Below are 25,380 nucleotides of genomic sequence, written 5' to 3' on the forward strand. Positions count from 1 at the left end.
AAACAGGATGTGTAATTAAGACACCACTGAGCCAGACATTATGACTGCTGTATGACATAACACGCACATGAGTTGAACAATCTCAGAGAGAGCTTCTCTCGTCTCAAACAGAAAAAGAAAGAGCTTCCAGCTCTTCCTCCTCTGTCTCCCTCAGTACTACGCTGCAAACCGATGGGAAGAATTATTTCAATTTGTCAGACGGAAAGACCCAGGCTCCTTTGCTGAATGTGGAAAGAGGCAGGCATCAAAACGAATAAGTTCGTTCTGCGGAGATTTTTTCACCTCTTAATACAATAGGAAAGAAGTATTAGGAAATAATGCAGCATCTCATTGGCATTTCTTATTGCTGCAGCAAAAGTGCAAGCTGTGTTGTTTTCATTTAATAATGTGCTAATTAAAATACAATTCTTACAGAAGACACAATGTCCAGAAATAAAAGGCAGCTTTAACCAGAAAACAGATTTTCCTTGTTTTTGCAATGCATACACTAGACATGCATATTCCAGCTTTTTTTTAATAACTTTGATTAGATCCTGGAGGAAGCAAGAATTTTGATTTGTTTTCCCTAAACACATGACAATTACTGTTTTATTACAGGAACATACCACTGTATTTTCTTGTAGCTCCCTTACTATAGAAAAATTAATGGTCCCCATTTTTATTTCCTATCTGTTTAAAAATGTTTTGTACATTCATAAACGAGATTCATGATGCAGACAGTAGATAGTGTGAGACAGTAGATAGTGTGACAGAAAATAACAGCATGAGGATGTCTGGATAAAGGCCTTAAACAATTGCATTTGGAAAGAAAGACTGCAGCCTTTTTAAAGACAAACCATTGTTTCATACAGTATGTACACCCAATACCTTCACATACCAGTAATTCAGCACCTTTACCTTCCAAACTCTCCCGACATTTTTATCATTGAAATTTATTAACGTTTCAGACTATTGATCATTTGAAATCGATATTATTCAAGTGCTCATCAAAATGTTAATAGAGCTGTTCTGCTTTTAAATGTAACAGAATTTAATGTTCATTGCTACTGAGGCTCAGAGTATATTCTGATATTATTGAACAGAGCACAGAAAGCAAGCGTTTTATTTATTTAAAAAAAACAACTGTGCTCTCCGTTTCAGTTATTGTATTATGAACTTTACAATACAGTTACAGTACTACATGGAGTAGTATGACATATTTATACTCATTACATCATCTGGGTTTTCTTAAAAAAACGTAACCAGTTGTTTTTATCGTTTTAGTTTTCAATTAAATACTTAAAAGTGAATTATCCTGCAGTTAGTTGGCAAGTGAACATGTGAAGTTTTAAGCCAATGTTTTTAACTGTCTAAACTATTTCCCCCCTCTGACAAACGTCACCAAAATGTATTTCTTTTAATTATAGCAATTTGAAACAGTAAAATTTTATATTCTCATTGTTCTGTTTTACAAGGATCCTAATATAATAAGGTTCAATGGTGTTTTAAAAGACAGTATGAATGTTTAATGTTTAATTTAAAAGAGATAAAATGTACTGTAGCTTGGATTATAACTAGCATATCATTTGAGGTTGAAGAATGAAAGTTGCCAATATGCAACAATGTTTTTACATATGTACAGAATATACAATATTTAAAAGGTAGACAAAGGTGAAATTATAAAACAGCACAACTGGTAACGTCATTCATCCACAAATTTTTAACTGCATCATCAACCACTGCGGCATAACTTCTTCCAGCAAATCACAGTCCTAGTTTTTAACACTGCCACCATTGCTGTGTTATGCATATAGCAAACAGAAAATGCAGAAACAACCCAGCCACGATATCAAAATCCCTCACAAACTGCGACTAAGACCCTAACAAATGAAAAAAGAACCTCCCCATTGTTGTGACAGACCCAAATGTAAGAGCTCAAACAGAAACTAAAGTAAAACGTACATATAATTTAAAGCTCAGACTTCTTTCATTGAAGTGGTAGCAGTACAAAAACAAACAGGCTTCTCACAAGTAAAACTGTAATGAAAATACAGACACTTACAGTAAGACTTCTTGCCTATGTACAAACCGAAGGGGTCTATTTAAACCCATAAACTTATCATTTAATTTCAAATAATAGAGAACAGAACTGTAAACAAGGTGGGGGTAATCTGTGACTATTGCTGTATTCTCCCCAAAACTGTTCAAATGAAAGCGGGTATTCGGGTATTATTAAGGAATACCTTTTCTGTTTGTGTTGTTAAAGCCTCACAATTTATGTCCACTTACACTGTCAGCAAAAGTGTGTCTTGTACTATATAATGGTTTTGTAGCCCAAAATCACATTCCTTGTGTGCCAGTCTTTTGAAGGCATTTTTTTGTTGTTCCTCTTTCACAACAGAAATATAAAGTTCCACATTATACGTGCCTAGGAATCTATCTGGTTTGATTCAGAGTAACATTTGCCAGCAGTCTAGACTACTGAATCTCTGCAAGACTCACAGGCCATTGTCTAGTCTTGATCCAGTATTTTGATTCCTACACAATCAAGTATGTTCAAAGCTTCAGGGCATGGGTAGTTTTTGTAAGTAACACAGGTGCGGATATTGGATATAGTCACTTTCTTCCTCTGTTTTCAAAGTTCTTATTTAAAAAGGCCAAGGTGTTCAGTAAATGAAAAACGTCTGGTCTAATGCATATCATGTGTTGCCCTGATTAAACAGGAAAGCATATAATTGCAACATTTGTCTTTTTATTTTGCAAGTTTAGTATTAACTCTTCAACAGCCACAGCACAGTACATCAGAAGCAGATCTGACAACTCCAGTGAAGTATTTAACATTGTGATCCATCTTGTAAATGTTTATTTGTAAATGCCCCATGTTATTATAGTTTGGCAATGATCACACATCATCAAAGAAAACAAAAACAAACCTTGCTTAAAGTGCATTACTAAAAAGATAATTACATTTGATAAAAATACAACACAGTAACAATCACAGACATTCCACCTCCCTGTATCCCTAGTTCAAATAATCGAATTAAAGGTTATACATTAAGTATATATTAAAACCTCCATGTATGGAAAAAGTATTGTATTTTATTCTACGATTTACACTAATTTAAAAGTGTAAACATTAGAAATTTTAAAGTGAAAGAACTTTAATTAAGGAACAAGTTAAAGGATCACAAAAACGTAGAATGAAATATTGTGCAAATTGCTATTAAAATTGTCTCTGCCCGCTTAAGGTTGAGGGAACATGACGTTTCAGGACGTTTAAAAACTCGTTCAAAAACGTAATCATCAGGAACACAAATTTGGGCTGACGTCAAACAGAATTTTGACAAAATTAGCCAATAAAAGAGCAAGAATCAATCACGTCATTCAGAAAAATTCAAGGCGTAGGAATTGAGAGCAAAATTGTGGATTATACTGAAGTTTTTTTTGCCTAAATGTGTTGCAAAGATACGTTTTAGAGCGGTTTTGTTCAGTTTATTCAGCGTTCACGAAAACAGAGTTCAAAGATTTCTTCAAAATATTTGAAGGTACGTATATTACACTTTCTTGCATTTGCTGTTGTTAACTTCTCTGCGTCCGGATAAAAAAATCGCATCGGAAACGCTATACGAATCACGTGTTTTAATGGGTGTGATACAAGTTTCTGTTTTACAAAAAACTGGAACATATCTTATGTTATGTTTATTTATAGAGTTATATTTATTGATATGATTACTACAAGCAGCACAAGTACAATTTGAATGGTTAAATGTTGTCAAGTACTTTATTTTGCGTGTGCATTCTCTAAATGTCGTTTAGTTACAATATTACACATTATGAGGTTTTTGTCGTTTTATTTTGAAGGATCCCTTCGGAAAAGCAAAATATAACGAGAGCTACAGTGTGTTTTTGTAACATGATTGTGATTTCACAATAGCTTTGATATTTTAAGCTATCCGTGTGCACGTTATGTACAGTTAACAAAACTGAGCCATGATTGTTCATTTGGGCACTCTTGAAGTATCGGAACGATTGACCTTTTGTTTAACTAAACGGGATATATCCAATTTGAAAACTACGTGTTTCAGTTTGTGGCAGTGCTTGGTATTTTGTAACAAGAATCCCCAGCATGCTGTGCCATGCATTGATCTGAAACAGTCGCCAGAAACAACATTCTAAGACGCAAAGCGCAACCTGTTCCTGTATAAATGAAATCATGTTTACTCGTGCGGTGGGCCCTGTTGCAGGTTTTGCCAACAAACACCTACTCTGCAATCTCAGAAAACAATTAACCCATTAACCCCCAATTGATTTTCGTAGCGTTTCCAGTGTACACGAAGAACATACAGTAGTTTTTTTATATATATAAAGACCTTAAAGAACACAAAGTCTGATCTGGGTGATTTAATTTTAAGGAAAGAGTCGCTGTTAAAATGACATCACCCTGAACAGATACTGTCTCTTAAAACCACCCATTCATGTCTCTCCCTAAGCTCCTGGATGGCTTTAAGAGTTAAAGTGAACTCCAGGTTCAACTCTAGTCTGGCATTAGCTGTTTCTAATTTCTGACACTAATGTTTTAAACCTGCTTCCAAACTGAAAAGCAGCACCGTTCAATGATAAGCAGCTGTTTGTCTGTCTGGCAGAAACAGCTTAAATGGATGTCATTTGCCAGCAAATCACTATATTTTAAATCAAAAAGATTATATGCCTTTCAGTATTATCACTGGGTTCTTTTATGCTATAAAGGTTTTTTTTTATTAAAAGCAGTAAAAATGGCAAGCATTTCTTATACAGGCAATATTTGTTACACTACAATTAGTACACAGATTTTTTTTCCACCTGCATCACACTTATACAGAAGACTAAGCAACAGTAAATGCATACCACTGTAAATCCACAAGATTATCCAGTTTCCCATATCTGTGCAAACGCAGAAAGTTATCTGAATTGTAGAGCACTGAAAAGCAGAGTCGCTATCGCCTATATTAATGTACTGCAGGTTTAAGTGTCATGATAAAACGATAACTGAACAGATTCCAAGCTGATGCATGCTTAAAGGCGTTCCATTTGGAACAGCAAATTTTTCTATTTTTCTGTAGCGGTGAGCAGTGTCCTGTATTGGAGTTAAAATACAAGAGCTGCCTGCTTTAAAAGGAATTGATCTGAAGAATCTCCTAAAAAAAGATGTACAGGAAATGCTAAGTAACAAGAGACAATAAAAGAAGGGAAAAAAATACTAGATTTAATGAATTTCTCATAGAGCTCATGAAAGAAGACACTGCTCCTTAAATTCAGAGATTCCTGACAAAATTGACTTCCTCTTTTTTAAAAAGCTGTTCTCGTATGAACATACCTATTTTCTGTCTGTGTGTGACTTTTACAGTATACAACCAAAGATTATAGGTTGACTGTTCAGTGACATCATGTGATAATTGGATCATGATATTCCAAGCACTGTAAACTGTGTCACTATGTCTGGAATTCCATGATGTATCCTGTAATTGATTAACATGATTTATTGCACTCCCACATGCCTCATGCCAGTTTTTTTAAGGAAATTCCAGTAACCTCACTGTATAATGCTTCTGGAATTCATAAACAGTGTGTAACTGTTGTAAGCATTGTCTGCCTAATGCCAGGCACTAGACATTTACAGTGTAACAAGGCTGCATGCAGAATAGTTCTGCAAAAAAAAGCCTCAGTTTTTGTTTAAGCACATAATACAATTAAATCTCAAAGAAGTTTGTACCCTTATAGGACTTCATTCAAGATATGTTAACAGGAACTCCATGGACTCAGGGTTTAGACAAAACTCAAGTGCAAAAAAGAAAGATAAGGCAAGCTAAGAAGACAAACCTTTTCACCAAAGACAACAAAAGACTAGGTCAGTATTATTAATGAATAAAATCAGAGGAGCAGAGTTATCTGTGGAAGTCTACTGAAAGAAATATCTTAGTTCTTACAGCTCTGCATGGAAAGACAAATTCTATTTTTTTTAGAGTTTTTTGCCCAATGGGTACATCTGCAGTTAAGTACACTGTGGTCTGATGCTTTTGTCACAGTGGGGATTTCATATATTCTTGAAACATTTGTGAATGAAGATGTAAATGCAAACAACTTTTAAAAAAAAGGCCAGTGTTTCTTTTTGAACATGTTTCAGTTCTTCACTAGTTACTTTAGACTCTTGTATTTCCTCAGATGGTAGTAGTGTTAGACTCCTCTGTTGTATAATCATTACAACTATTTATACAAATTAATAGTATAAATAAGAACGAATGAAAACATACGAGGATCAATACATTTCATTAGTTTTTATGTACGTGTATTTGTTTCATAGGTAGCAAATCCAGGATACTTGTTACAGCAAAAACAAATGTAGGCAACATGTTTTTTTCCTGTTTGTAAGCCTATAGTTCAGTATCTTGTACATGAAAATAACATTCAGAAGGTGTTATTAAATAAAATTAGTGAAATATGGTACATCTTTTCTCAGTTTAATTCTGTGAAGTATTTTTATAGCCTTGCAATGATTAACTCGACATCCTTCAGTTCCAACATCACCTCTCACCCACTCATGTTCATTTTTTTGTAAAACTGCTGCAGACCACTGTTACACTAAACACAACCAGACCATGAGAATGGACGTATGGATTTGATATATGCCACCCAGGCTGACATTATTCAGGCAGCAGAAGGTGTTCCTGTATTATAATAGTACTTATAGAATTATAATAGTAAATATAGAATTATAAATATTATATTTGTATGCTCTGTTTTTTCTGCAATTTTAGTTTTTTTTTTTGGAAATGAAAATAATAATTTGGTCAAAAAAGGAAATAAAAATCTGATTAAAATAAAAACATCGGGTCTTATATTCCAAATGCTTTGATGTCAAAATGTCCTGTACTTTTGATTTTAAGAATTATTTTTTTAAATTTTCAAAGTCTCATTATTTCAATGTTTCACAATCCCCAATCTATGAACATCACAACACATTGCCACCTCTTTTTCTTTACTTTTTAATAACTACATGGGAGTTGCTCAAGCTTTGATGTGCTAGATCTAATCATTTGTTTCTTGTAAATAGTGATTTGTGTTTTCCACTTACATTTATGCCCATAACGTCAAAATATTAAACAGACAGCTCTAGGAATGGAAATACACTAGGTATTTTAAATATTTCAATTTGTATTCATGTACTTATGAAGTATTGTTTTAAAACTGCTCTAAATTAAATACTTTTGCATCCATTTTTTGGCTAAAATAAATGCAGCTTTCCGTGGCTTAAACAGACTATTACAACCTTAATATCCTGTCTGTTGGATTTGTAAGGATCTGTAGCACAAACAAGTGGGCTAGTATTGAATGCTTCGGGTAATGTAAAATATTTCTTGCTCAGGGCAAAGCTTTAGGCTAAAGCTTTTTAAGTGTGGCAGAGCACAAGGTGAGACTATTCTCTTTTCCCACAACATCATTTTAAAATGTTATGACTAAGTTCTTACTGCAGCTGTGGTATGAGGTGCTCAAAGTCCTAGTCCTACATGTGAAAGGCAGTTTTGTCATTATTGTGATAAGAAGGACGTTGTATGGAATCTCAGAAGGGAAAATTACTATCGACAAGATGAAACTTTATTATTTAGAAAGATAACTGCTTGGGGATTCCAAGAAAGTATACTGTAAATTCAGTCAGAAATTAGAGAACTTTTCCCACATGCATCAACCTCATTATATCTACTGATTAAAAAAGAAACCATTTCTAAAAGTATTAAACTAAGTTGAAACTGAGTGCTACATGCTTTATACAGTAAATTTCATGCTTAAAGTGGATTTAAAATATATCTACATGTATGTTATTAACTAGTGTGATAAAGATCGGTTAAATGGACAGCATGTTATTTAAGTTATATTACAATACCATCTCTAAAGTATTACTTAGCCCTTATTAGACCAGAACTGTATAAAATTCAGGGCAGCTTATACTAAGCTAAGTAACTACATTGCAAGTCTATCGGGGATGTGTCTGCACAAAGGTTTAAAGCTTGGTGAGAGTTGGGAACTGAGAACATTATACAAACATGTGTGCAGCTTTGCCAATTACCTGACATTGCCTTAACAGAATCTGCTGTACTTATTCTCATCAGTCAGGCAATACAAAATCCTCTCCGACGATCTGACAGAGAGTGAGTGAGCCATGACATGCAGCAGCTCCACAGTTTTTTAAACTTATTTCAAACGTAAAAAGGAAATCCAGCACTGCACACTGCACCTAATTTACATACAGTAATATCTTTATGCTCTATACAGGGAACATAATCATGGCCATTCATTCCTCTGTGCTTGGTAGCAAATGCTTCACCTAAAAATATATATTCCATTAAAACTGTTTTAAGGTGTCTAAAGGGTTATTGCTGGGTTGGGCACAATAGATCCTTTGATATTCCACAACAAATTAGATTCCCCAGGGGCTTTCTCTGGTTTGTACAGGGCTGTTTTGATGAGGTGTTGGTGAAGTCAGAATGTGTACATACAGGTTGCCTGTATCCAAGGCAGGGGCACCTCAGTGCAAAGCTACTGTGTTGTACATACTGAGGGAAAGCCCCCTGTAGCAGTGAGAAAAGCCCAGGGTGACTGCTGCTGCTGTGCCTCTGACTCAAAATACAACCAGAGAGCACAACAGAACAAATGGGAAACGAAGAGAAAGAGGTATAATTTTTTTCCCAACGTGGAAACTGTATTTATCCGAGTACGTGTTAGTACAAGGATTATTCACTTGCTCAGAAGAATATGTTTGAGTATGTGTGTTGGTGGTAACATATTCTACAATAAGCATTTTTTTAAATAATCTCTGGGATATTTTTGTCTGTTTTGAACTATGGAAATCAACCTGAAGCAACATACTTAAAAATAAAAAAGTTGTGACGCTTTCTATCAAAGTAAAATTGTCTTATGCTTGTAGTCAGACTCTTCTCCCATCTACCTCTGCTCTTTCAAACCATTCATTTTCTTTTTCTATCCTTTTCACTGCTCTTTAATTAATTAAAACCTATGCACTACCAGAGTGTATTTTTATCAGCCCTCAGCTGCTTAAGTGTCTAGAAAAGACCAGGCAAGCTTCTCTTTTTTTCTTTTTTTTTTCCCAAGCAACCCAGAGCAAGTACTTGCAAGGGTCATATCTTTTTAATTATCTTTTCTCTCTTTGATTAATTATTCCGTCTGACAATAGCGTGTTTCTAATGCTATTCACCTGCCTTTGATGATTGACAACTTTTCTGTCTGATTCAAAGCAAACAGCTGCTGCCATGATTGCCTAGCAACCAGGAGGTGATGGATGAGTCCCAAAGATGGATGGCTACAATAAATCATGTCTCCTGCTATAAAACTGAAAAAAGGGATAAGAATAAAAGAGAACAAAAACAAAACCACCTTTTTCCTGTGACAGAACCTTACCTCTATCCCCTAATTGACCCAAACTACATTAGTTTATTGCCTTTTCTCTGTTTTTCATGGTGGCAAAAACTTAAAAATGGCTTTCCTCTTTCCTCTTAGTGTATTTTTCTGTGACAAGGTGTGCTGCCAAGCTATCTGCTTTTGTCCCGAGTTCATAATGGATTCTAGAATCTAAACAATGAGACCTACTGTAAAGCTCAACCTAAAGTAAACATAGCTCAGATTTAAATGGGGGTGGGGGTTGATACATTTTACAAGTAGTTGTATAAAGCATGACTTGTACCTTCAATTTCCATTCAGAATGTCTGAGAATATTGCTACAAAGAAGTTCTGGAAATGTATCCATTCTTTATTAAAGTATTCAACAGGAGATGTGAGATGCAACTGTTTTGATCAACAGAAAATAGTTTTCCATAGTTCTATTACTATTGCCTAGTTCAGAACACAGAAAAAGTTTTCAGAACTATTCAGTTGAATCATCTGAAACAAAAATATAAATTTTACAGCTTAGCTTTATATCAGAAGAAGATATAAATGGTGTCTGCTAGTATCGTTGTCAATATTTAATTTTTCTTCTATAGGGAGTAGAAATACTGCCTTTTAAAAACAGATTTGTTTTCACATGTATTGAAAAACATCATCTGTACAATTGTTTGTTTAAAACCCTTTATTTTTTAAATAAACTATTTTCTATAAAAACGTAGTTTGCCTTCTTCTTGGCACAAATGATTAAAGGTCCTTCTGAATTTGAGATTTTGAAGAAACAGTGAGATCTTAATAGTTGACTTTACCAATGGGGGTTCACCATTAGGTGTGGAAAACAATAAGGAATAACTAAACAAGCAAAAAACTAAGGTTTCTTTTACCTAATTAACCCCAGATGTTACATTCCTCTTTACAGCTTTGTCTCTTCTGCCCAAAACTGTTGAACATTTTTTACCTAAAAAAACTCGAGTATCAACCAATCTAACGTATCGAGATTATTAAAATTGGTTTTCTTAAAAGCCCCCTAACCCTCCTTTTTTTACAAAAAAAAATGCCAAGGCAGCCCCATAATGACCGGCCGGTATCTGGTAACAAACAACTAGAAAGCAAAGCCATCCATCAAATGGTGCACATCTAGGCCTTCCATTCCATCCCAGCTCCTCCAAATCTCAAGTTACAGCTTTACACGGCAAGTCTAAATAATATTCAAAATGATAAATGGCACCATAAGCCTGATATCCATCATCAATCTTTTTTTAAGAAACATCCATCTTCAATAATGCACGTTTGAATCATGTGAAACCAAGAGGGCCCAGATTCATTTACACAACCCCCAGCAAGCTGCTGAGGCTTTGAATGATACCTGTCAGCCTGTGCACTCGCACGCACAGAGACACACACACCACCCCCCTCTCCCCAGCTCATACTCGTGTCACCTCACACACAGGGGTTAGGGAGTGCAAGAGGCAAAATGTGATACAGAGTGGTGTAACCTTTTCACATAGGCACCCCTTTCATCCCCCCTCTTCACTGAATCCCCCCACGCACACCATTTCTGGCTCCCCAAACCCAGCCTCCCCACCAGGTTAACAACCTCAGAATCTGCAGCGCCGTTTCACCAACTCCTCACTAAGAGGAGAAGACAGCCCTCGCACAAAACTCTGCACTCTTTCCTGCTCCCTCCCTCTTTGTCTGGCAAGGCCCATTTGATAAATGACACATGTCATTCTGTCAGGAGGAAAGGGTGGGTCAATGATATATGACTCTGCTGAAAAGGAAATCGACTGTTTGGCATGGTGCAGCTATTCTCCACCAGGATTCGGTTTCAGGACTCCTGAAAATGAAATCTACGATGTTTCAAGTGCACAGTAAGGGGCAGGCTTCATGTGTGACCCGGGGAACAGTTTCTCTTCCCCTGTTCCCTGCCCTTCAGATTTAAAGAAAAAAAGGAGAAAAGAAACAAAATGAAACAAAAAAAAAAATGCCTTGCTTGTGATGTGGGCAGTTGTCTATCAAGTCTACTTGATACAATGATACTAGTATTTCAGATAAAACACATAGGCCTAACATAGACAAATGGCCTTTACACAGACTGTAATTCAATAACCTAAAATATATCCCGGAAAATAAGATTTTTTCTTCTCTTTTTTTTTTTTTTTAATTCCCGACCCACAGCTTGACATCTGCAGAGTACATTGAAAGAAAAAAATGTGTCAGACGGGCGTGATCACCCCCCCCCACACACACTCCCCTTCTCTCCCCCCTCCTTTTCATTAAGCTCACTGGCAGGGTGGCACTTCTGAACCTCATTACGGCGAGAGGATTTATGAAGCTGAACCCAATGGCAAAGAAAAGGCATCTGTCAATAATTGCAGGGAGCTGCACTCACATCTCAAGAAGCTTTGAAATCTCATTAAGTATGCAGTTATCAGGCATAAAGATCAAAAACATTACTCAACTCCGACAGAATCTTACGAAGGAACATTAATTAGCAACAGGCCTACAGTACAAAAACAGACTTCCTCTCACACCTGCCTGGCCCACGAAACGGGGGGGAGCAAGCAACTGCCCACCCCCCCAACTACCACCACCACCACACTTTCCACACACACATACCCTGACCTCCCCCCCCCCAACCACCCCTTGCTTTTTCCTGACTTCTGCTGCCCTCCCTCCCTCCCGTTCCAAACAAAAAAAAACAGAAAAAAAATAATTCTCAGCATCTGAGACTGATCAAGTACATGAAACAAGGGGGGAAAAAAAATCAGCAGAGACAGTCTTGGCGGTGAAGAGAGAAAAGGAAGAGGCTGTCAAAGTTGAGAAGGATGTCAGCACTGGCCCTGATTACAGGGGCCTATACAGTTCCCAAACCTTTCATCATTACTGCCATCAAAAACAGACTCCGTGTCACAGATGGGATGACTGATGGCTGCCAGTCTCGCTCAGCCTTGCCAAGCCCGTGGGGGCCCTGCTGTGATCTGGCCTGACAACAACAGGCCTGACCTCGCAGTGAAAAGAAACCCAGGCACGGAGCCCGATCCGAAAGAGACTCGACACACAGCACAACACCTCCCCCCCTCGCCCCCCAATCAAAAACACACCTTCAGATCATGTCAACGACACACAAAGATCACTCAACCGGGCCATATTTCACTTTACAAGGTTCTAAACCCAGTCGCTGACCTTTACAACTGCCCCCAGCACATGTCCTACAGAAACAGACTCTGACTTGGAGGAGTGGGTTACAGAAGGCCGGAAAAGAAACTGAAGTTGTCGAATAGTACACCGTTGGTTATAAACAACTGACCAGAAATGGTGTCTTTTTTTAAAAAGGTTTCAGACCAAATAACAAACTGGTATTTGTTATTTGCTTCCTTGTATCTAATGGTTAAAAAAGTGGGTGCAAACCGGTTGTCAGCTGTATACGTCTATTAGTGTTTTATTATTACTTCAGCTTACAGAACCGGAACAATACATTGAGTATTGGTCTTTTGGTAACGCTACGATGTGACTTATTTATTTCCTGTATAATGCAAAAGTACTGGCATATTAAATACCAAACTTAATACTGACATTATTTTCTACTCATTAAGCGAAATAACTCATAATCATTGATTAATTGAATAAGAATACCCCCCAGAGGTAGGAAATTACGCTACTGAGAAAACGGAACGTCCTTCTATTTCAACATTTAAGGATCTCTTAAAACATCTGTCATCTGCTCTGCATAATATTACATGAATTGTTACATTTTTTCATTATGTATGTGCAGGGTTTCGCTAAGTTTTAGTCTTTTCATTTTTATCTGGTAGAATTCCATGGAAGAGCTGCAATAGGCTTTACATGTTTCGATCAACAGGGCTCATCTATAGCAAACCATATACCTTCTAGCAAAGTTTAGTTCTGTAAACTGATAGTAAAATCAAACTTATACCTAATAATCTTTTTGTGTGTGTCTAAGTAAACAAGCACTGTCCAGGAAAGGCCAGGAAGCGAGTTAAAGCCATTCTTTACTAAACAAACAGGGAAGTCCACCTTGTCTTAACTGACAGAATTGGACACCAATAGTGAAAATTACTGAAAAGTAATCAATAAAGGGGCAAACAGGATTTTTAAAGGAGATGCATTGTCTTCAGTAGCCAACGGTGCAATAAATGCAACTGAAACCTGAGACAAACACTACAGCGGGGGTATCCAGTCCTGGTCATGGAGTGCCAGTGTGTCTGTAGGTTTTCAAGGTCTCTTTAAAATAGCAGCACCTGAAATGTTGGGAGAAGGTGTTACATTGGTCCAGCTAAGCTAGTAACCAGCTGATTTAGCTCGTTAAGAGCAAAGACGGAATGAAAACCCACAGACACGCAGGTCCTCTAGGACCAGGATGAGCCAGACCTGCACAACAATGTTAAAGCGCACCAGCAGAAATGGGCTACCGACTTGATAACAGAGGATGTGCATCTTGACAGATGGAAATCTGGTTGAAATCCTAAAATGAAGAAAATATTTTAACAAGGGCTTAATCGTAATAAAGCCTTTAATGTCTTTAGAAAAGTTTGATGACATCGGTCGAGGAGATCATACTGTACATCGCCAGTCATTACGTAAACTGTAGGACACACTGCACAAAGGAATTTTTTCATAAAGTAATGAGTGGAAAGAAACGAAAGGTCTTTCTGAATGGTCCAAAGCAGCAAACACAGCAAACTTGCCTGGCATTGCTAGGTTACCTTGCTTGTGCTGCTTTCCACCCAACCCTGTCGCAGTCCCATTTCACTGTAATCTCTTCACAAAACAATCTTGACTAAAGAAAAGAGAAAGAAAAGAAAGAGGGAGGATGCAGGCTTGTGAGCCAATTTACGAAATAACTGCTGATACATCAGTTATTGACTATTTCACTCCCCCTCATGATAATGCTCAAGGCAAAACTGAGAACAAAATGACAGCATCAACCGCACGCAATAAACTGTGGCCCTGGAGAGCAGTGAGGCTCTAATTGACAGCTGTCAAGCTAATGGGAGCAATGACAGAAGATTCTGGAAAATTCTGTTTATTAACTGGAGATTCTCAAGAAACTTTTCCCTCCTCTCTGGCTGTTATGTTCTCTTTCTCTCTCTTTTTCTTCTTTTTTTTCCCTCTTAACCCCCTTCATTGTTGTTCACTTCTTGCAGGAAAAAAAGCAGAGGACGGCCATAACTAATCATTCTGTCAGCTGGCTGCTAGGGAGAATCTCTGTCCAAGAGAGTAATGTGTGGCAGGTTTGTAGGGAAGTATAATCCAGAAAAGGCTCAGCTCAAGTACCTCTGTAGGTGGAACAGGCTCAGGGCTACTGGCTACTGACTGAAGCCACCAGTAGCTTGCATGGCTTATTGAGAAATTGCAGATGTCCATGCAAGCAGGACAAATGCTTTCATGTGAAAAAGACAAACGGAAAAAAAAAATCTCCATCCATTCTGAGTTCTCAGATCTGCATTTTTCAAGACCCATGCAATTACAAAGAATGGTTCTGTGGTATTATCTTGTGGCATTGTCTATCGTATTATAAGTTAAGGCTGATTTTTTATTTGCTCTCTTTGGTCTTATCAACCAGTGTTAACAAAACCAAAAGTCTCCACACACTGAAAACAATTGAACAGTTTTTGTTTAGCATCTCCAGGTTTCCACCTTAATTCACTACAACATATTATATGTTAAGGCCTTTTTTTAAATTAGTTTGTACTAACTCAAATGTGAACCGTTTAGAGCAATCATATCAATAATTTTCTTCTATAGCAGCAATTTTTTAAAGCCATCCTTACTTTGGATAGAGTGTGGGCCTGTTACACTTTAATATAACATTTGTCCTAATTAGATGTTAATCCAGACTGGCAGATTTCTCTTAAAAAATGTAGGTCTTACAATTGCATAGTTAGACAAAAGTTTCTGATGTTAAAAAAATACATATTTTTGTTTGCCTAAGTGAGTTTGCCTGGTTTTAATCAATTAACCATGCATGTTAAACCTTAACTGGGCATGTTATAAAGAAAGCAAAATGTATTCTTTACAGTAATAGTAAAAGAATCGTATTACACACTCGTATTATCATACACCTTAAAGACAAATGATTTTAAAATGAGCTAAATCGTGATAGCACTTTCTAAAGTACCTAACACCTGTACTCTGTCTCACAGTAAAAATAAAAACACCACTTTGCCAAGATTTCATCTTCTTTTACAGAATAAACCTGATTTAACTGCTGCTTTACTTACACTTGCTACATTCCATTTTGGGGGAAAAAAAAGGTTTAAATGCAAGATGCTCTTATAATTGTGTAATCAAATGTTCACTAGATTTGGTCTTGTGGACTTTGAAGCCCAAAAACAAGAAATTGTGCTTTCCGTGCTGCTGGCTCTTGAATGGAGTGTTCCTTTGCAGCCCAGCTAGACAGAAAGAATTTGTGCACCTGCCTGTTATGTCTCCTAGGTTGAGCACTGTTGAGAGTTCTTTGTTGTTATTCTACTCCAGACCATTAAAAGCACCCTAATTCCTATGACATGATTATCCAGGTACCAAAGCCCATTTGTCACCTGCAGCAGAAAATTGAGTTAATGCACAACTAAAGGCAAGCAGGACTGTGTAATATCAACTTGATTACATCAAACTAGCTGCAAACCTAATTCTGCTGGATGACAGTGCGCGGAGCTTGTCATCTCCAATCATTAAAGCTGTCAGGAATCCATCAGGTTTACAGCTAATTAGGTGAACACTAATGAAGCTGGCAAAACAACTTTTCTTTTTATACGGCTGAGCGGACCTTTCAGTTTGGGGGAGAAAAAAAAAGAATTTCTCATGAAATTCTCAAGGTTGCTGGGGACTGGATTTCCCAAAGTTCCTAATCAAGCCCCATCGTCTGACATCTTTTCTTGCTCTTTCCATCACTACAAAGCAATCAATTTGTCATCACTCTTTGTGTGCCACAAAGCAGTCGTGAACCTTATAACTTGCAGCTGTGAGGGCCAGCACAAGGGGGGGAAAGATTACAGGAAGTTGCTGTGACTCAAAATAAAAACCCTCTCACAGTTCACTTATTTGTCTTCATCCACCCATCAACAGCATAACTGCTTTATTTTTTTCATTCCTCTTAAATAAGTAGCCCTTCAGTCATTCTTCATCCCCATATCCATTAGGCAAAAGCATTTGATAAAGTAAAGCCTAAGCCAGCGTATGGGAAAGAATGAAAGCACTCACTCTGCCAACTTCTGATTGACCATTAAGCTATTGATGAATGTGCCTGTCAGGGGAGAGACAATCAAATCAAATATGAAACAAAGTCATTTTGACGGGTCATTTTGATGGAGCAAAACCATTCTTCCATCTACTATTAGTCTTAGAGTTAAGTTTTCGATATGAGCTCTGTCTATGTAATTCATAGAAATGTTACAGTATAGCATCCGCTAAAATTATCCCTTGTACTGAAAAACATAAGGGGGGTTGTTATTCTTCTATCATGTAACCATAAACATTAGAGAGAGGGCACAGTGGGTTCGCTTTATTGCAGACACTTCTAGTTCACCAGCTTGAGTTTATTTTAAAGGATTTAATTTGGGAGAAGCAAAATGTGTATATAAAAATTATAGAAATGCAGCCGAAAGGTGGTCCCATCAAACCACAAAAACAAAACACTGTGTAAGGCGAACTTTTTTTCTTTAAAACCTGCATTTTACGGTTGTTAGCTAATCTAGTTATTAATCGATCAGACAAAAAATGCTTTCTGTGACGGTTTAATATGGAATTATTTCGTGACTTGTTAGCATCTCAGCAGCAGCTTGTATGAGGAATGCGTGTTAATGATTTACGAAACAAATTATGAAACTCACGGCTAAAGTTACAAGTACTACTATACTATTATTTACTTTTCTAAATACCGTAATGAAGCACAGTTAATTATGCAGGCATGCAGATAATAACACATCAACTACTCTATCGACAATAACTGTTTATGAGTTATGTTTTTCACAACTGGTCGGTAGTACACAAGTTCAATAGCCCAAAGTGAAACAATACAGACACAATTAAAGCTGTTTTAATGGTGTAGTTGTCAGAGCAGACGTGACGTCACGTAGGCCGGCGTTGCCATGGGGAGTGATTTATTGATGTTTATCGGGAATGAATAGATCAAAGGCAGGCCAGATGACAGGCAATCAATCAGCCATCAAATCGGAGATGGCAATTGCCCATTAAACCCTCTTCCAATCCACATACTCTCATTGTCGACTACAAAATCATCTTTAGCTAAAGTCTTCGCAGACTGAAAAACCCAACCCAGAAACGGGGCGAAAGTTGACATTTTGTGATCAAATGGTTTCGCACAAAGGCCCCAAAGTGCACAAAACAACTGCGAAGGCGAGCATCAAAAGGATTCATGACAGTCAGCTGACATAAGAACCCTTTTTTTCTCCGCTTCTTCATAGATCTCTAATTCATCCAAGTGAGTCTGTGAACTGAAGGAAAAACGTGGGGGAGGGATGGAGGTGCCACTACAAGGGAAATATCAAAACTTCCAAGTTAACTTTACAGGAATATGCTAACAGTTCCCCCAGAAGCCTTTCTCGTTCGTAAAAGCCAGACCAGAAGCGAAACGTATTTCATCTAGTAGTGAACTTCGGGGACAGAAAAGTTCACACAAAAAACCCGCAACGTCTCCTAGTAATAACGGCTCCAGAAGATTCCCAAGGACTTGTATCTGTCCTGTTACAGGAGAGAGAGGGGGAAAAAAAACTTCCGTACAGCAATCATCCCTATGTAAGCAAGCGATCGTACATTTCCTAAAAAGTACAGAAAATAATGGCACAGCGCAGAGGCAGTGTCATCAGTGCCGATTTAATCACATGTAGAGCAAAAGAGCAAATGTAAAGCGAAATCGTGCGGCGTACCTGCTGCGCGCCTGGGCGCTTGTTGTTTCCTCCGCGGCATGCTTGTTTTAGGGTTTCTGAAGAGTTCCTCTAGCCGCCTTGATTCCGAGCTGGTCCGCTCCTCTTTGATTGCCTTGCTTTCATACACGATACCTGGGGCGCTTTCAGCAGGCTGGCATAGATCGGCAGTTTTCAAACAAAAAGTCAAGACACTGAAGAAAAGGCAGATCTGAAGGAGAGGCTGATCTCTCTCTCTCTCTCTCTCTTCCCCCCCTCCGCACCCCCCGACTTGGATATCACAGTGTGGAGACGGATAGTACAGTGAAAAAAGCTTCTGCCTTAGTGCGATCCTCACTCAGCGCTGGGAGCTGCAACAGGCAAGCTTAAAGGAAAACGAGATGATCGCGTCACTCAAAGTCTGCAAACAGGGGCAAACATCTAGCACTGTCACATTAACTCCTTGTACCTCGAACTGTTATGTCATGTGTGCACTACGCGTCTTCTCACCGCAGGCTAACAAGAGGCTTTGATTAATTCGAGCTACTGAATTGACTTTCAAACCTCAAGTATGGGGTCTAATTGTGCAACTGTGTGTTTAATCTAATCATAACGCTAAAGGGTTGCGTTCCACATAAGTACTGGACTACGGAGTGGCACTTACACATATGTTCAAAATAACAGAAACAGCGATGGTATCGAAGAAGTATGCGCATACGCGTACAAAAAAAATTTGAGATAAAGCTACGAAGGAGGAATGCTGATCACTTAAAAGCCATTCCTATACGAATGGTTGTGTATCTGCGTGTACGCTTATGAAGGGTAGGTTACGTGTCTGTATGAATTAGCCACTTCACAATTTTCGCGTTGCTATTTAGTTGCATGTATTCAAAAGGAGTGGGCGAAGAACTCGTCTTTAAGTAAATAAACAGTATACTCACTTATTCAGGTGACTATCCATGTGCAATCTGTTCCCAAACAGACATAATTTGAAAAACAGGCTAGTAGCCTATTTAATTTTGCTGGTTGCTGAAGCCATCAGATGAAAATCCAAGTGACTTGCAGCCCCCTTCGCGCTGTACTTGAATATCGTTTTCGATGTCACGGAAGGGAAGGCAAATATTAGCAGAAGTGGACAGAATTGCCTTTGATAGACTGGCTCACAGGGTTATTTTGCCCAAGTGCATATACAAAATCCATTTGAGAGCGGTCTGAATCGATGAGATACGCGCTTGATTGGGTGTCCCTTGTTGTAATAATGTACATCAGAAGGAGGGGATGGACCCTAACTGTGTTTCAACTGCTTTATGAACATGGATCAGCAGCTTTGCCAAACACTTTCTTGGCTGCTAATAGCACTTTTTTTCCCTTTCTTTGTGTGGCCGATAGTAGGTATTTAAAGACAGGAACAGCAAATCAGAGGCGACTTCCTTGCTCCAGATGCCGTCTTCGCTTAAAAAGAGTCAGGCAGAAATTCAGTAACAAACAATTTCCTTGTTTTTCTGAGCACAGAAGGGAAAAAGACCGCTCTCACTTTTTACGGTAAGATCAAAATTCGCCAAATATCCCCATCGTTCAAGATCTGGGATCATTCCAAATACATTACAGTTGCACAGATGCAGCCTCTTTGCATCTTACATAGGCGGGTTTTTCTTTAATGTATGTTCTTTTTTTATTTTTATTTTTCAAGTTAAGGAAAATCGAAATACTTTTCAAAAGGAAAAAAAAAAGGTGGATAAGTTGTCCGTATTTTTCAGATCGTCTTTAGGATAAAAACGCAACGGTCCATTCCCTGGGGGGAAGGCTACTGTCTGTGAGGGAAAAAAAAATGACGAATAATTTCTTGCAAACAAGAAAATGGTGAGTTGTCAAATTCTGCTTCTCCTGCCAAATGTGTTCAATTCCATGCCGTTGACATTTCGCTGGTCTCTTCTCACACTATAACAGTCACAGTTATCTGATCACAGAAGGAACGATCAAACCAAGGTAGGAAAGAGAGCCTTTGGAAACGAGCAGAATATCCGATCCCTGTGCTACTGCCGGCCAGGCTTGTGTTGGGAAGAGAAAGAACTGACTTTCACTGATTCGGGATGTTTTTAGCCCAATCTCTCTCCGTGTGCCGCTATAGCATTGCATGCCGTTAGATCCGCCCAAACATCTGTCCGTCTAACCATTGGCGCATCCATCAGTGTCACAGTGGCTGCACATCGCAACGACAATGCCTCAGACATAACAGAGGCTGCGAGGCTCAATACGAATAGCTAGAACACTGTAACTTCGCCGAAAACACGGTAGACATAACAGTGAGTCTTTGATCTTAAAATACACGGCGTTTTCATTTTCGATCGCTGTAAACTAACTGCGTCAGACATAGGGGAGATCTGTGCAATCACTGGTCTTTTTTTTGCGTCGTTTAAAAAGACGGAAATGTAGCGCTAGGTAAATGCGATCTGCTATATGAAACTATTGAAGAAAATATTTTGAAAAGACTTAAAACTACTACTAACAAGTTTCTGCGGACAAAGCAAAACTGTCGGAATGCTAGTTTGTTTTAATGTTTTGTAAATAATTATCGGTCTGAAGTAGAAACTTAAAATATCAGTTGTGTTACAGTGTGTCGTAATGGAGTCCAGAAGGAGAAAAGTTACATGAAACGAGATGAACGCTACAATATTACTTTCTGCGAAGGCGTTGGATGTTAATTATAACATGAACAGCGAATCAGTTGCTCCTTTAGTTTTCAGGTTTTGTTGTTTACGGTGCGCTCTAGAACAGCATCAGACCCGATGTAGACCATTCCCTTATTGTCTAATATCTAGGGCAGCCACACAGCCTGAATCCTATAATTAAAAAAGAAACACGAAAACAAAAGGAATTAGATCGTTCTTAAAATGCATCCTAAATACGAGAGCAACAGTTTGTTTCACTTGCCCTGTAAGCGTCTTAAAGACAATCGCACCGTGAAAAACGATATGCACGAGAGTGTGGTCAATTAAGCCGTTAAAAACGATTTTTTTCTAACTGTACATGGATTCAAAAAGTACACTTCCGTAGGTCAATTTGTTACGATTTAAAAGTCGAGATCTTTTGAACTTAGCCTAGGTAAAAACAGTACTGTACACATAACAAATGTCTATTAGGATCCTGATTTTTTACTAAATCTGATGGCATACCTACGTTGTTGTGATCTTTATAATGAGTATTATAATATATTTTTTTTTTAATCAGAAGGGAATAGAAGATGTCCTAAGTTGTTCAGTCCGAATTTTCACCAGTCCTTTACAAATCTATTTACTACACCCTACACAGGTAGGAAATATCAGGAAATATTTTAGAAATGTTTAATACTTTTTGCTAACTTGTTTAGTTATATAAATCACATTTTTATGATGAAGTTAGACATGTTTCACCATGCATAAAATGACCTGACTATATTTTATTTTCAACAATAAACACAAAGAGTAGTATTTGTCGGGGTGATAATTTTGGACAGAATCCAATTAAGAAATGTGACCCTTAGAAACGTTAAGGAGAGTGAAAGATTTTTTTCATTTTGAGCGGCGATACCAGCGATTTTAAGATAATTACTGAGAAGGAGTGGCTAGAACTACAAACTGTTATGTGTTTTCTGGTATCGATAAACACATTTTTAAGGTTGTATTGCAAGGCATTGAGTGTGAAAATAAAATGAACAATCACATGCTTTTACAATTTTGCTTATTCTACTGTATAAACTTTATTTTTAAGCGTAAAACTTTGCAATCGCTAAGTGGAATTTGTTTTCACCAGACAGATGTGTATACGTTTGTGTGAAAGGGCCAAGAACTACATTGTGCTACAAAGTGTAGAACACTGTCATAAAATACAAAGGACTACACTTAATTGATAGTCGTGAGTGATTTAAATTGATGTTAAAGATGATAATTTAATGTTTTGTGTTCAATTAAATCACCTCGATAGCACTTTGTGTAAGAGCGTGTTCTTTCACAGCGGGGCCTGTATCAGGTGAGTAAGAAGGGGGCCGTGTACAGTACACGTACACATCTCGTCTCATAGTACACTTGGCATTATCGAACCCGTGTAAGTGTAAAACATGAACAAATAAATAAAACAGAGTAAAATGGCAAATGCCATTCTGTTCCCTGTTTTAGTATTTGTCAGCCAGCATGTTAACCGAAGGCTAGTTACAGTATGTGGCAGTGCTCGATATCAGATGTTTTCTGGTGGGTTTGTCGCTTAATGATAAGTTTGAATGTCGAGTTGCCAAAATGAACGAATCAGCATATTCAACTCACCAGAAAGGAAAAGCTATAGTTAACGACACTGAACAGAACACACAACTTTGATTTGAAGCATTTATACCAGTCTTCTCATTAACTTTGCTTTTTCTCTTTCATGGTGTCAAATCTGAAATATGTAATTTTCATTACTTTTAATTTTCAGTCTCACGTGATCTCCTAAGGCAGAGAGATAGCCTACTTAATGACAACGTGATGAAAAAGTGGTTAATTGTTTAAAACCAGCTGTATTCTGTAAAGTTGTGTTACAGGGTGTATTAAGAAACTCGTGCCGGAAGACAACTTGCCTAATGTATGTATTAAGGCGATATATTTTAACTATGATCTGTATAATAAAGAACGATTCAATAAACTGAACTTTTGAAAACATCTTCCCTCTAAGAAACAGTATTGTATTTGCAACGAATGTCAATACACAAGAATTCTATTTAAATCGGTTAAATTAAGGTCCTGTGTTAACAGGTTTGTGTGTGTTTATGTATGTTCATTTTTGATCTCACAGGAAAGCTAAGTCCTGTAAAATGTTAATCTAAATTCTACAGCAAACATGGTAATGAATATTATTCTGGAACTGTACATTTGTGTAACTTAACACCTATATTTTTTTTAATAGAAGCCTTAAAACTTTGTTGTTAATTATTTTCATTATGAATACGTTTGATTATCGTGATTGCTAAATATACTGCATGTTTGTAAGTGAAAGCGAAATTTTAAATGCAAAAGTAAAATTGGGAAGAGCTGTCTAAACCGTTTGCTATAGCCTAATGTAAAAGCGTTTGACTGTAGTTTAATAAAGATAACTATTTTAGATTTTCAAACTTCAAATACTTTTTATTTAAATGAATTTGTAGATTGTTAATACTAATGGACAAATTTAATTCAAATATGTTGTTACAGTAATCTTTTTCAGTATTGAATTTGAATGAGCACAAAATCAAAAGATCACGCAACAGATACTGGAATATGTATCAGGAATCTCCATTAAGAGTTGTAAACTATAATACTATAATACTAACTTACGTTAGACAGGGTGCCACGATCTCATAACAAACGTGAATTTTGACAAACCAATTGTTTTACCTTAAGAATCCGTACCAAATTCATGATTGCGAAACAGGAAATATGGTCCTGCTCATTCATTTTTATATTTAGTTAACGAATCACTTAGTCGTTGTTGCTCAATCCATCTCTATGTGTTTTGGGGATGGAAATTAATACAATTTGATTGAAGTATTTCCAAAATGGTGATGAGTGATGAGAGTAAAAAGCGTTTCCTAACATGATTTTCTCAATTGTTAGACTTCTGATGTGTTCACTTCACAATCTTTCTCTTCAAAATCACTTGCGCAATCACTTTCTGTTATTATTGTAAGTTTAGAATCCACGACTTTCTACTGTATACATTTATCTGAATGAATGAAACCACACACCTTATTTTCAATATATAAAACGTAATTGCGCTGAGGAACAATCTTAGAAGGTTTTAAATGTAAAAAGTTAGCTATCCTCAAAAAATACCTCTTCAAAGGTTTTTTTTTTTCTCATTAAGTCGTAAGGCAGTGTCGACTGCATTTTACCTACGGAAAGTAATAGCAACAGCTTTGTAATTTATTGCACAGGTGCGTTAATTTGGAAATACACTGGGTCCTAAAGTCCGGAAAACAAAACTTATTTACAGACAAAACGTAACAATGCAGTAACTTCAGGCTTTAGAAACATGGTGATAAAAGCCGTGGTGCGATTCGACAAGCAGCAGCGTAACAACTACACGTTTAACCGGGAAAAAGTTGAAAATAAATGTTTTAGTTTTCATTTTATTCAATGATGAAAGTGAACATTGCATACCATCTACTGAATGTTAAGGGTGCATTCTTTTTTCAAAGCCAGTTTGTTCAGCCTTTGTCTTTCAGAATCTCTTCCCCGTTAAAAATAAGAAGCTTTAAGCTTATAGCCTAAACTTATACAATCACATGTTTATTTAACTGAGTTGCCAGTTTATTTCTGCCCAGGAAGTACAGCCTTAGAGCATTTAAGTCATTTTTATCTGGAGAGAAGTAATATAAAAAGTGATGGCAATTATGCACAGTATTCAACGTAATATGAAAGGGTCCCAAGACAATAGTTTTTAATCTTTTTGTTGTACATTTTGTCAGTAAAGGGGACTTGTTTCAGGCTCCTGATGCGGCGCAGTAACATGGGAATGACATTGCTAAATTACTCCATTGCCAAAAGAAAAATATTATAAATGTTCCTGTCTAACCCCACCAATCAGAATCACTTTTACAACGTAAGATAATATCAGTTTTCCCCCAATGTGTCCGTGGAGGACGCAGACTCTTGCATTGTATATTAATCATATTTCTGGTATCCGATAAAATATTCACACATGGTAATTACAATACTTCCAACTTGTTTTGTATTTTAATAATATGTTACCTTTAACATGATGCTTTTATTCAAGACGTCTTAAGTCTTTTTCAGTTATAACTCAATTTCCTATCTCCTCAGACATTTAATATCTCCATCGTCGATAATAATCTCTTACCAATGTTAAAAGGTTTCTTATAGTGTTAACTTTAGGTTACTGACAGATCTGCATTTGCTTTACAAAAAATATGATTATAAAGCCTGGGCTCCCAAACCTTTATATTTTTAACATAAACATTGAATCCTAAATTATTTATAGTCACGAGGTGTGGACTTTCATTTTCAACGCCATTATGTCCAGCACCCCTACTACAAAATTTAATCGACTAATAAGTAAATATTCTTTGTCATATTTTTCAGTA

General features: G+C 37.2%; 1 protein-coding gene and 1 long non-coding RNA gene across 2 annotated transcripts in view; one reads left to right on the top strand and one right to left on the bottom strand.

Moving 5' to 3' along the window:
- tshz3b (teashirt zinc finger homeobox 3b) overlaps window positions 1-19,568 on the bottom strand; it is a 40,198-nt gene extending 20,630 nt beyond the window's left edge. The window contains exons 1-2 of the mRNA XM_088614429.1: window positions 19,235-19,568; window positions 18,318-18,678 (exon numbers count right to left, since the gene is read on the bottom strand). Coding sequence (XP_088470555.1) covers window positions 18,318-18,357 — 40 coding nt within the window. The 5' untranslated portion in view covers window positions 18,358-18,678; window positions 19,235-19,568. The remainder of the gene's footprint in view (window positions 1-18,317; window positions 18,679-19,234) is intronic.
- A 126-nt stretch (window positions 19,569-19,694) lies between these two features.
- LOC148644509 (uncharacterized) lies at window positions 19,695-22,960 on the top strand. Its single transcript, XR_015928760.1, has 2 exons — window positions 19,695-19,835; window positions 20,051-22,960. It is a non-coding gene; the product is annotated as an uncharacterized LOC148644509 (long non-coding RNA).
- Window positions 22,961-25,380: the final 2,420 nt, after the last annotated feature.

Source organism: Lepisosteus platostomus, chromosome 20 (genome assembly GCF_059453375.1).
Source record: "Lepisosteus platostomus isolate fLepPlt1 chromosome 20, fLepPlt1.hap1, whole genome shotgun sequence".
NCBI lineage: Eukaryota > Metazoa > Chordata > Actinopteri > Semionotiformes > Lepisosteidae > Lepisosteus > Lepisosteus platostomus.